This window comes from Acinonyx jubatus, chromosome C1, assembly GCF_027475565.1.
Source record: "Acinonyx jubatus isolate Ajub_Pintada_27869175 chromosome C1, VMU_Ajub_asm_v1.0, whole genome shotgun sequence".
In the NCBI taxonomy this organism is placed as follows: Eukaryota; Metazoa; Chordata; class Mammalia; order Carnivora; family Felidae; genus Acinonyx; species Acinonyx jubatus.
The window spans coordinates 133,206,721-133,220,000 of record NC_069381.1 but is presented as its reverse complement, the minus strand read 5'-3'; the positions used below and the strand labels follow the sequence as shown (position 1 = coordinate 133,220,000).

General features: G+C 36.0%; 1 protein-coding gene across 6 annotated transcripts in view; it reads left to right on the top strand.

The window, feature by feature from the left end:
• Positions 1–13,280, top strand: part of ZEB2 (zinc finger E-box binding homeobox 2) — a 133,685-nt gene that overhangs the window by 89,087 nt on the left and 31,318 nt on the right. For all 6 annotated transcript variants that reach the window (XM_027055838.2, XM_027055839.2, XM_053215014.1 and 3 more), the window contains one exon: positions 4,548–4,619. In XM_027055838.2, the coding sequence (XP_026911639.1) occupies positions 4,548–4,619 (72 nt within the window). The remainder of the gene's footprint in view (positions 1–4,547; positions 4,620–13,280) is intronic.

Here is a 13,280-nt window from a genome sequence, read left to right as displayed (position 1 = left end):
TATTTGAAAATTTTGTGTGGAAATTATATAACAATACAGACCAAGTATGTGTCAGTTTAAGGTAGTTTCAGCATCTGTCTGACACCTTCTATTGTAATTCAACCATCTAATCATTCCCCTTTGTTAAGTGTGAATGTGATTTCACACTTTCACCTGGTCAGGTAGCTTTTTTTTATTATTTAACAGTTAAGTACTTGATAATGAGTCCTGCTGTTTGGTGGGAATCTCTAGGGAAGTAAAACCGCTCCAAGGCCAACTGTCATAAAAATAAGGTAAATTATCTTCAGACCCAGACTTCACAGGCCACTCACTCTGCATATGGAAATGTCTTGGTCTAAAATCCATGTGGATGGAATAGCACTAAGGTATGAAATGATTAACAAAATCAAAGAGAACTAATCGGATGCCCTCAAACTCCCTCTGCTCATCTCTACTCGGTGAGGTGGCCTGCAAAAAAAAATGTTTTAAGGACTCCTTCAATTCAAACCATAGTGTCTCCTTCACCTCTCTTCCCAAGACTCAAGGAGAGCTGTCATGATGTACCCCACTTTGTTTTTTCTCTCACGATATAAATAACAATAGCATTTTTATAAATAGGCGAAGTAGGTGGGAAGGGAAGTAAACGCAAGAGTCTACCTATATGCTATTGTGATGTCGCAGACTATAAAACATCGAACATAGGCAGGGTAATTGTTTGGTACACTGGAAGGAGGATAATAAAAGTATTTCCACCACTAAAGAAAATTAAATGTGGAAAAAAAGAAAAAAACCCAAGACCGATGGCAGTTTGAATGTAGTGTATTTGTTTTTCGTTTTCCTAAATTAGTGTGCCAAGTTTTGTATTCTTTCTGTTTCCAATTTTGCTTTCGGTGAAGGTTTCTCGAATCTCAGCAATCCTACACATAAACATTTATCGTTATGTCCATTAAGACTTAAGGTTTTAGATTTTCAACTATGAGGGAGAACTCAGCCAAAGATGCTTGAAAGATAAATACGTTTAATTAGGGGCAGAGGATGATCATTAAAGGAAGTCTGACTGCTGCAGAAGTCATTAACAATCTTAAATGAAATTTTTATTTTTATGATAGCCATTTACATGTATAATAAGAGCCAATGATTCTTGGGAGCAGTGTGACAGAAACAGAGTGTGGCGAGAACTCATGTAAGACATACTATTTAAATGAGCTGGTGTTAGCTATTCATATTTGTTAATGAACTAGATATGCAGGGCTATAAGAATGAATGTTCTGATGCTTTAAATTTTAATATCTAGAAATCAAGGGTAAGGACCAATTACTAGAATTTCCACCCTTAAAGGAATAATTAATAACGATATAACAAATGTACGGCTCCAAACTTCTTAAAAAAAAAAGTTTAATTTTAAAAAATTAAGATCAATAATTGAAAAACAGCCAAAACAGTCATGTCAAGCTGTAGTAGTTCAGGATCATGGCAGCTTTTTGTGCTGGTCATGGATCATAATTCTAAATGTTTTAATATACAATAATCCATATGAATGCATTACAGACCCTGTTATCACCTGTAGTTAATGGTGCCTGTGACACAAATGAACAGGCTGTTCTTTGCTCTTACCTTTATGGTAAATAAACTAGCATTCTGGAGTCACAATAATTAAATAAAATGTAAATCCCTAATCTCATTTGGCTATTTGGACCAAGAAAGTTACCCGGCTATTACCTGTCTAGTTCTAATGATTAGTGATGATTTATTGTTCTTTTTTTTATTGTTCCAAAAGTGCTCTGATGTGGTGCCTTGATGTCTCATGAAAAGAAATTGGTCTTAAAAAGCTACTCATTGTTTATCCTGACTCTTAGATAACACATTTTTCTTCTGATAAAATATTTTTCTTATTTATTGTTCAAAACACACAATATAGACAATAATTCTAATTCTGGTGCTGTTTTATTTAGTAGTGTTTTATCCCTGGTGCCTGGCTGTCTACCATCGTACCTCAGCACATAGCTTTACTGTGAGATAAGCCCCCTGTCCTTTACTCTTTCTCGCAGGCTTTCTGTGGTTTGTCTGCAGGATGCAGGTTTTGAACTGAAGAGTGCAATGGAGTTCTTACTGTGCCTTTCCGGTTCCAGCACAATCCAAGTTTTGTGTTTAGAATTGTCCTTGACATTCTTTCGTCCCACAATGGGGTGGACACAGTGTGCTGGAAACCATGACATCATTATCATTGACACAGACTTAAATAAATCACCTGCATCTTGGCCTCTTTGTGCTTATTCAAGGATTCTTCATCTTAAGGAAGAAAGTGCTCTTTATTTTTACAAACCTTCATCCCAAGGGTGACTGGAAAATGCAAACTTTTACAAGTGTTTGAAAAACAAATATGCTGTGTGGTTTTAGACACAGTATGCTGAGTCAGAGTTGTCTTGGAAAATGTTTAAGGTCGGGTGTGAGGCAGAAGGACAGCCCGGATTGCCATGAATTCAGAGGAGGGATTCTTAACCGACCTATTATTGTGGCCTTCTGAATGTGGAGTCACATGAAACTTCATCAAGTAGGCATATATGTGGTATTTCAAAAACATACCTGAAAAGGATTAGTGTTTCATCATAATAAATTGAGCCTGATATTCCAAAAAGGCAAGGTTGATTCTCAGTAAGTTGAGGCAAAGTACATTCTAGGTAAGAGTGACACCATCTCAGTTGCATAATCTCTGGTAAAAGAAGGTTATAGCCAAAGTATTACCACAGAACGTGATACCCACAAGATGCCAACTACACATTTGTATAGCCGGCGTTTAATAATTTGGGAAGCAACCACCTACTGTAACTTCTCTTTACTTTTTCATAAGAAAATGACAATGAGGAAGGAAGTGCAGCAGAAATCTTGAACATTACCACTATTATGCAAAAAAAAAAAAAAAAAAAGAAATGCTGTTAACTGTTTTCCCCTCAGTGACTTGATCTCTCAGATGGAAAACTTATGATTGTTCTGACTCTTGGCTACCAGAAATCACATGAGATGAGCGAGGAAGAAACACACAAAAACTATATTTATAGCCAGCACTGAACTTCTCAGAAATACCTTAATTTAATTCCTTCCAGAGACTGATAAAAATATCAGATGAGGGAGCCTTTCAACCGATCAATTATTACAATTGACAATACAATATGGCTGTATATTGAACTTCCAAATGTTTTATGCAAAACGTCCCTGCGAAAATATTCCTTAAATGAGAGAGAAGTCCAGGGCCAGAGACAAATGAAAGTGCTCCCACAGTTTAAACAAATACCATTCAAATCATCTGACTGTTATGGGTAGTAGCATTAAATAAGCATCTATTTATACATCTGTGTGTTTTACCTTAAAAGGCCCATGATTTTTTTTTAGTTCTGATAACATAAACAGAGAGGCTGCAGGATACAACTTGTAAAACATATATTTTAATTTTGCTGTAACATTTGCTAGAACCTGTTTTTCTACCAGATAATTATGACTAGAATGTGATAAGCAAAGAATGGTCAGGATAAATTTGGGAATTTGCAGAGTCCTATTTATAAAGTTTCTCTGGTTTTAAGTCAAATGACGATCAGAGAGATATTTATCCTGGATCGTGTTTGGTTCTCCTTAGCCTTGTTATTGTCAAAATACAATTTTTTAAAGTCCGGGTTTAATTTACTGACTTGGAGGATTTTTGACTGTCAGCTGTCCTTCTCCACCCTCTCACATACTCCATAATTTGGGAGGCAGAACATTCTAGAGCTCTCCCAGTTTGCAAACTCTCCCTAATTCAAAATATTGCCATTGTGGAAAACAACCTTTTATCACCTATGCATCTTCAAGCTCCGTGTTAACATAGTTTCATCTTCATCACCACATTGAGCTCTTGCTGCCCCTATACGTTTTTCCTCAGAAGATGACTGCAATTCTATACGGTAGCCTAAATGATAAGGAAGAAAGATATTTATGGAACGGTAGGGAAAAGCTTAAGGAAGGTATGTTTTAGGAGTTTATATAAAACAGTGAAACAGGTGTTTTCAAGACCTCTGGGATGTGTGCTTTATAAACCGGGAATTTCAAGTTTTGATATGTAGAATTAGGTTTTAAAAAGATATGCCTGCACAGATTGGCCCCCATCATAGCTCCTCCAAGAGGGGAGAAAGCACGAGATTCTGACTGGCCACGAGTCCTCCTGAGTTACCAGAGGCCCAGCAACTAGCATGCCTCTCCCTAAGTACAAATCCTTCGTTGCTTTCGACTCGTATGGAAAAAATAATATCTTTCCCCCTGTTTGTCCCGAGAGCTGCCACCAGAAGAAAAGCCCTTCGTTTGCCCCAAAGAAGCACCTCTGTTTTTCACAGCTTGCAGTAATGCTTAAAGTAAATAAGTTCTTGTGCAGCTAGCACTATTGGATTCATTCAATTGCCTGAACAAAGCTATTGTTTAGAGGTTTACAACAAGCCTTTTCTCTGTTTCCTTTAAAAGAATCTTCCTTGTTCCTGTGGTTGGCATGCTTAGTATAGTAAGCCTTTCTACAGTGTTCAAATGCTAAAGATAATTTTCCCCCACAGAAGAAATGAAGGAAGACTATGACACTATGGGGCCGGAAGCCACGATCCAGACCGCAGTTAACAATGGTACAGGTAAGTTGTGTTTACCTCGCCAAGATCAAATTTGTCCTGTGTCATGTGGATTTGGTGAGTCAGGAAAAGAAACACTGGCCCCTCCATTTGGATCTCCATGACTTAACAATTAAGTCAGACATTACAAGTCTCTTATTTTGTTTCAAATCAGAATTCTCTTTTTTAGTTTATGTTATTTTATGTTATTTTATGTTATTTTATTTTATTCAGCAAATATATCTTTCATTCTTAAACCCCTGATTCACCTGTGAAAGTTGAGAAAACTGAACTGGATAAACATATTTTTTTCAAAGCATGAGTTGGGAAAATTTCTGGTAGTAATTTTTATTTTAAAAGGCTGCATAAATAATCTTAAAATTAGAATGTAATATGCCTCTTCTGGCCACCACTTGATATCAGTCATCGAGAATTCAAATGATATGCTGTAATTTAGATTGTAAATGTTTTTTTCAGGAAGACAAACCAAATTTCCATGTACATTCCTCACAAAAATTGATCATCTGACTTCTATTCTCTCCTCACTGTTAATTCTCGGTACCTTCCACCTCCTCTAAATAATGTTTTCCAGGCAGAAGTTTTATAGAGAATTGACAATTTCACTTCTTTTTAATGAAGCTAAAAAAAATTACAGTAAGAAAGCAGTAAGCAGTCTTTTCTTTTACTCTGCTCCTGCTGTGGAATGGGACTTCAGGACAGTTGTGACATTCCATGTTCCTCCCCCAAAACTGAACAGCGTCTTGCCTTGCATTCTCACGTCACCAGTGCAAATGTACATTGACTCACTACGTTTATCTCTCTTTTCCTGGATAAGGCTAATTATTTTTGGTGTTATAAACAATCCTTCACACCGCCATTACAAATATGAACCTAGTGCCCAGTCGAAGGTTATCTTCCAAAACAAAACAAAACAAAACAAAAATCCCATAAGTATTTCCACTCAACTCACCAATGGGAAAAAAGTTACAGTTTTGTGAAGTTTTGAAATGTAAATAATTCAGACAATAGTCATATCTCTCTTGTGTTGATACACATCATAATAAACTGCTCATGTTGTGCTTCTAGTTAGAATGTTCTTATTAATAACTTACAAGGCACTAATTCACTTTCTTTGGTATAAAATAAGAGAAATAATGAACAACTGTAATGTTTCTTATATTTCAGCATGTCAATTTAAGGTACAAAAATGAGACTGTGCAATATGGGATTAGGAAAAAGGTATAGAATTAGGAAAGAGTAATCTTAGTGTTTAGGTATAACTCTGGCAATAACTAGCTAGATTGTGACCTTGAGCAAGTCAGTTACCCTCTTTGGAACCCCGTTTTCCCACCTGAGAAATGAATTCCCCACCTGAAGCACATTAGCTGCTTCTTGAGAATATTTCTAGTTTCAATGTTCTCTGTTGCAGGGTATATAAATCATCATATAAAATAGAGACAAGACATAACAAATTCATATAAAAACATAATAATAAAGAGATACCATAAATTAGATACTTTCTATAATGCCCCAACTCATGGGATCAAAAATGGCTTCATGATTTTTTTAAAGATAAATGTCAAATTTCAACTTCAAGCGTAAATAAACACTAACTTTTATCAACTTTATAGACATTTGAGTGACACAAATGTAAATTTATCCCACAAAGTGACTATTTACTAGCTGTTTTATACACTTGAAGTCTAAAGTGAGATTAATAAAAATGATTCCTGTTCAATAGAGTTAAAAATCAATTATGAATGTTCTTTTACCTGGCTTTAAGATCTCTTTTTCTGATGCTTACTTACTCTTCCTGAGAGTTCATATGTTTTCAGTCACTAAATAAATGAAAAAGTATTCACTGAGAATCTTCTATATATTCACGATTGGTGCGTGTGTGGTCGAAGATGGGCCAGGAAGTCTAAGACATGGTTATTATTTAATTTGGAAGATGAGACTAACACACAAGGAAAAAACAGAACAATAAGAAAAATATGTGATAAATGTGCAACAAATGGTAGGAACTATAATTATTTCAAATCATAAAAGTGGGGGGAATCTTACGGGATAAGTATTCAGAAAAAGCTCCATGACAGAGGGGAAATTTGAACTAAGTATATTTTCAGTGGTCATAGAGAAGTAAGGAAGGGCTTTCTAGCAGAAGAATATGTGAGCCAATAAAGGACACTGTGAAATCTATTCAGAGGATAGTGAGTAAATGGATTCACCTGAATCAGAGGGTCCTAGGAAGTGATTCATGGGAAGTGAAGCTGGACATTTAAGTTGAAGCCAGCTGGTGAAGAATGTAAAGCACCAGACCCAAGAGTTTGCGTCATGTTATACTACCATGATTTCTGTGGGGGAAAACCAGACTTAACGAGACCAACTGGAAGTCATTGTAGCTACTCAGGTGTGAAGTGATAAAAAGCTTGACCTAGGGTGGTGACAGTGGTGAAATTAGCAGCATGGTTTCTTAACAAACAGTTGAATCTCTGGGTGATGGATTCAAAATGGCCTCAAGATTACACATCTTCATGTTTAGAACATGGGAATACTTGATTAAAAGATAAAAAGAAGGAGGATCCCATTTTGAGAAGACCTTAAGTTAGTCTTTAGACGTAAGTATCTTCATAGAAGAGTTATATATGGATGTGAATATGAGCATGCTCATTGGAAATGAGGAATTGAAACACAGGAAGTCAGGGCTAGAGATAGAGATTTGAGAGTGATGCAAATATATTCCGATAGTATTTACCATCATGGGACTATGAAACTAACAATTGAGAGTGTATTTATTGAAACAGCTAGAAAGATGAGGCCAGGGTTGCTGGTGGGTAGGGAGAAAAATCAAATTCATTGAAAGAAAAAAGATTAAGATAGAGAAAAATTAAACAGCCAGAAGGCAAAGAAAGATTCAAAAAGTAGAGAATGGTCAATTCAATCAAAAGATTCAAATAATTACATTTGAAAGAATGCTGAACAAATACATTGGACTTGCTAATTATGAATTTCCTGGTGACCTTCAGTTTATAACTCTGCCCTTTTAGAGAGTAAATATGTATTTCTTCACAACCGTAAGTTACTGCTTCTTTTCCCCAGAATCTTTTTGATTGCTAAATACATGGGGAATTGAAGTAAGACATCTCTTCTGGTTGAAATTGCTTATTAATGGACCATCTCTTTGTCTCCACCCAAGTCCTACACGATCCAGCTATTGGCTGACCTTCTCTAGCCATCCCAATCTATAACGATATCTTCTTCCAGTGAATGCTCATAGAACAAAACACCTAAACTTGCCATAAATTCTGTAGTATGTTGTTAATTAATGTGCTGTCTTTTCCAGATTAGATTGCAAACTCCAAGAGCATGGATTGTTTCTTAGGCTACCACATTACCTATAAGAGAGCCTTAAATTTTTTTTAAACTTTACTTTTCAATTTTATTTTTTTAATTTTTCAAAATTTATTGTATCTATTTCTTAATGTACAAGGTTATATTAGTTTCAGGTGTACAATATAGTGATTCAACAATTCTATACATTATTCAATGCTCATCAAAATAAGTTCACTCTTAATCCTCATTTATTTTACCCAACCATCCACCCACCCACCTCCCCTCTGGTAACCACCAGTTTGTCCTCCGTATTTGGAATGCCTTAAAATTAACACGCTCTCAATAAATATATTTTTAATGAATAAATATGGAATTAATTTGATAGCAGATAACCATTTTTCTTTTCTAATCAAAGCAGAATCAACAGATATTGGAATAGATCATTTTTTAATGTTTATTTATTGGGGGGGTGGGGAAGGGAGGGGCAGAAGGAGAGGAAGACAGAATCTCAAGCAGGCTCCGCACTGTCAGCACAGAGCCCAACACAGGGCTGGAACTCACAAACCATGAGACCATGACCCAAGTCAAAATCAAGAGTCGGCCACTCAACCAACTGAGTCACCCAGGCGCCCCTGGAATAGATACATTCTAAACAGGTTAAGCAAAGTTTCTGATAAAAAGTGTTGTTATTAATGGGAATAAGCTCTGAAGGAAAGACAAAGATAATGTGTCTAGTACTTTTCTCCGAATATTCAACACACAAATTTCATTCCCAACTAAAAGCAAGGAAAACACCTCTGAATTTCCTTCTCAGTTCTACATATCTATTAAATAGCAGAAATTAATTAAGTTCATATAGATGGATAGAAAGTCCTTTAAAATCTAAAAGTATCTTCGTCCTCGCATATTCTGCTGAGTTTAAAGCTGCAAGAAGCAATGGAAAGAGTTTAGTTGAATTCAATCACAGAACTCTAAAATTGAAAGCTATACTATAGAACAGTTTCTTAATTGTATTCTGATAGTTGAGGAAACCGTGAAAAGTGCCAAATAGCTAACTGATGGCAGATTCGGAAAAAAAAAATCTAAATTACCTGACATACCTTTCACTTCAGAAGGTTTTTTCACCACTCTGAGGAGCTGTCCTGATAGAAAATATGGTATCATCTTTGACTCTTACATGCTTTATCTAATTAGTCATTGGTTACTATCATACATATCATATATCACTTTTATTTCTCCCCATCGTTTTTTTTCACTTCCCTGATTTAAATCCTCGTCTTTCCTTAGAACTATTATGACACCTTGTTAACAAGGCTCCATTTCAATTCCTAGTTTCTTTAATTCTTTCTTCACACTAACAAAGTTAGTAATAAGCTGTTTTCCTAATTCTTGGCAAGTGAATTTTCCTAATTCAGGGCAAGTGAATAATGGTAACTCATCTCCCACTCCACTTCGTACTCAACCTTGCGTGGCTCTCCACTGCTTTCAGACTGAGTTGGCATTTGAGTCGAACTGATATCCTCTTGATATACTTGCTTTACTACTACTTCCTGGTATATGCTTCAATTCTGAAGGACTGCTTACCATTTATATTCTTTTGCCTTTGCTTATGATTTTCCATCAACGTAGAAAGCCATTCATTCTTTTTAGTCTGACAGCATCATCTGCATTCTTAAAAGCCACCTCTACCAGGAAGCCATCTTACAGTCTCCTACTCAAGATTAACTAGTCCTTCCTTTGAGGAGGAGGGCTTCTTTTAGAATGTATTAGTTTTTCTCTCATACTTAGTCACCTGCAGGTATGTTTGTTCCCACTAGATTAAAAGCTACTTGAGGACAGAAATGGTAATGGAGTTTTGGTCACTTTCTTGCTACAGATCCTAGAATGGTCTAGGTTACAAAGAGTTTTTTAAAAAATTGAGGGAGTGAATGAGAGACAAACAACACTTGGACTTCCCCTTCAGGTTTCCAGGTTGACATATTTTTGACACCTGACATGAAATAACCAACCAGACATTTTCATCTCTCATTATTCCAATCTCCCAAATGAGAAAGATTCAGTTACATTTGACTGGTGTCCAGCCTTCATGTCCTCCTCTATTTGCTCAGTCCACATTCATCCTATAACCCTTTTCTCATTGGTCAAACTTCCTTCTTAGAATCCTTAATTGCTTCTTAGTACCCAAAGGACAAAACCCACATTCTTCAGACCAGTATTGAGTGCCATCCATTTCATACCAACAGTGTTCTATTCTCATCAAACCAAATCTTTTGGTAATATCAACAGAGAATCACATTTATACCAACCTCTGAATCTCTGCCCATGCTATTCCTTGAGACCCTAATTTCTCGCTCCCTTTCCTCCAGTTATCCAAACTCTACCTACCCTTCTGTTCTTCAGGGCCAGTTCACATTCCATTTGCATAATGTGGTCATTCTTAAACACCCCAAACCACATCAATCTCTTCCTTCTCTGAAATTCCACAGCCCTCAAGTGGACACCAGTAATTCTAGCATGTTGGATTGTTCCCCTTTCTAATGTTTGCACCTATTTAGCCTAGTTAATTTTATGAAGACAAGAGAATTCTTGAGCTGTAAAATGGGGGTATATTATCACGCCATCTACCTCATAGGATTGTTGAGGTAACTAAATAAATAATGTATATATTAGCCTTAGTAAAGGCCCCCAAAATATTTGCTTTAAGAAAAGGACTAGTCCCTGTTTGCCTCAAAGTGCCCAGTACATCAGTGAACACATGGTACACGTTATGACTGGCATAATAAATGAGTGAATGAACGAATGAACAAACGAACGAATGAATGAATATTTGGTGGAGAAGAAATGGACTCTGAGAAAGGAAGTCACAATATGGGAAAACATTCCTTGTGGAGGGGATTAAGTCCAGTATCTCCAGATAGTGACACCAGGATTCAAGTCCTGAAATCAACTTGTTAAAGGCAAAGAAGAACAATGTACGGTGTCACTATTTTTTTTTTTTACAACCAAGTTAGATTAGCAGCACAGCAAAGTTGACTTATAACAACATGAAGCACCGCAAACCCTGACTTATATTAACAACTTTCTATGTTGCATTTAATATTTCTACATTGGCTTTAATGTTTCAAAAATGAAAGAAAATTGTAGGCTTTAACACATAAGACAAAGAATGCCCTTTTGTAAAGAACCTTACATCTTCCATATTTTAATGAGATTCAAATTCAGAATAAAATTATTGTGTAGAATTTTCAAGAGTATGTGGGGGAAAAACCCACTATTTTCAAAGAAGATTAGAGAAACGGAAAAACTTAGGAGCATTATAAAGCCTACGTGCTAGTAGTAACAAGGATGTATCTTGGGTGCTTGGTGATCATTAGCATTAACGCCGTTCCACGTGCATAGCAAGACCCAAATAGGCCCCTGATATTTTCCTCTTTGAATGTGTGTAAGTTATATTTATTCAGACAATCTAGTACTCTAGTTATAAAGGGCTATTAATAACCACCTGTGCCTTTTCTTCCTTTGCTGGGAAAAGAAAAGCACCTTACCACTTTCCATCTAGAAACTGGGTAAGGCCAATTTAGGTATCCATTCTTAATCTTACATAACACAATAAAATTACTGTCCAAGAACTAACTTGTTGACTCTAACTGTAGTCATTAAACATGCTTCCAATCTTTTAAGGATAATATAGGAATGCTTTTACCCATGAAAGGTAAATGTTGGTCTGGGATGCTCCAGATTAGTTTACAGTCAGATAAACATTTGACTTTTGTCTTTACCGATTACTACTTACATGAACTTGAGTGGAAAGAATTCATTTCTACATCAGTAAAGTGGAAACAATGATTCCCTATGTACAAAGTCTCACTGTAGGAACTAAATGGTATATTATTTTTGAAGTACCTAGTGCACTGCCTAATATATACTAGATGCTTACCCTGATTTGCTTATTTTGCCAGTTGGTTTGTATCTCCAGATAAGCTTTAAACCATTTTTATTCCCTAAGAAATAAATGGATGCTGAACCTCCCAATAACACTGGCTCCTCACTAACTTCTTCTCTAGAAAACTAAATTGCAATATTTAACAGATTTGTAATGGAGGGACTAACCAGTCAATTTTGAGAGCCTCTGCCCATTAAATTCCTTTGACAGCTTAGAAAACCAAGCAGACAAGCTGTAGGAAAGATGTCTTTTCACTGCTCCAACAATGCATTTGAGGTCAAAATATGAAGCTTAAGAAGGAATTGCTTAGTCTTCTATCTCATTTCATCTTTATCTAGCATCCTTTCTTAAATGTAGAAGAGGATGTACAGTGTTTGTGTATAATGATGAAATCCGTCAAAGACTTTTCTTGATCACTGACTAGCATCAGGAATTACATGTTGTTCTTCTTCCTGTCCTGAATGACAAACAAACAAGTAATAAAATGTTTGTCGCTTGTTAACCACTAAGATACCTACATTTATTCTTTTCCGTCAGGGTATTTGTTGTGTGCAGAATTTGAACTGAGGTTTGAGAAAGAAACTGTAAGTAAATAGAAGACATAGTTTGTGTTCTTAAGAAATGCCAAATCCTGGGGCGCCTGGCTGGCTCAGTCAGTACAACATGCAGCTCTTGATCTTGGGGTTGTAAGTTGGAGCCCCACGTTGGGTGTAGAGATTACTTAGAAATAAAATCTTTTAAAAAAATCATAATGACATGAAAGCAAAATTTACAAATAAATAATTAATAGCCTCATTAGCTATTCAGATCAATAGTCACTTAGGGTGACCCTACGAAGTTTAAGACATTTTGTTAGACATCATGAAAAATACAATGAATAGTCACTGTCATTAAGGACTTACCTTCAACTGGGTGAATAAAACAGTGGTAGATGAATAGGAAATGTGTGTAAACTGCTTAGCACAATGTTAGACATAATAAATGTTCAGTCATTGCTAGCCGTCATTATTATTGTTATTAATATTATAACAATATGCGGATTAAGCTGTTTTATTTGAAATGCAACAAGCTATGTAGGTTCAAGTGAAAGGTGTTAAATATTGCAGAGGGTTTTTGACAGTGTAGGGTCAAATATTGGAGACATGAGGATAGAGAGCCTTAGAAGACCATAAAATTCAGAGAACATTTTCGTCAGGAGAAAGGCTTGTTAAACATGGCTCTGTGCAGAAGAGAAGCATGGAGAAAGTTGAAAATGTAAAAGGAGACTGGGTAAAGGATGGAGTAAGTTATCAGTAGTTATGAGGAAGTAGCATTAGAGAATAGCCTTAGCTGTGGGCAGAGGCACATTTTTTTTAGCAGTAAGTTCAAAAGAAAAATGGAGAATGATTATAGAGATTCTGGTCGAATTT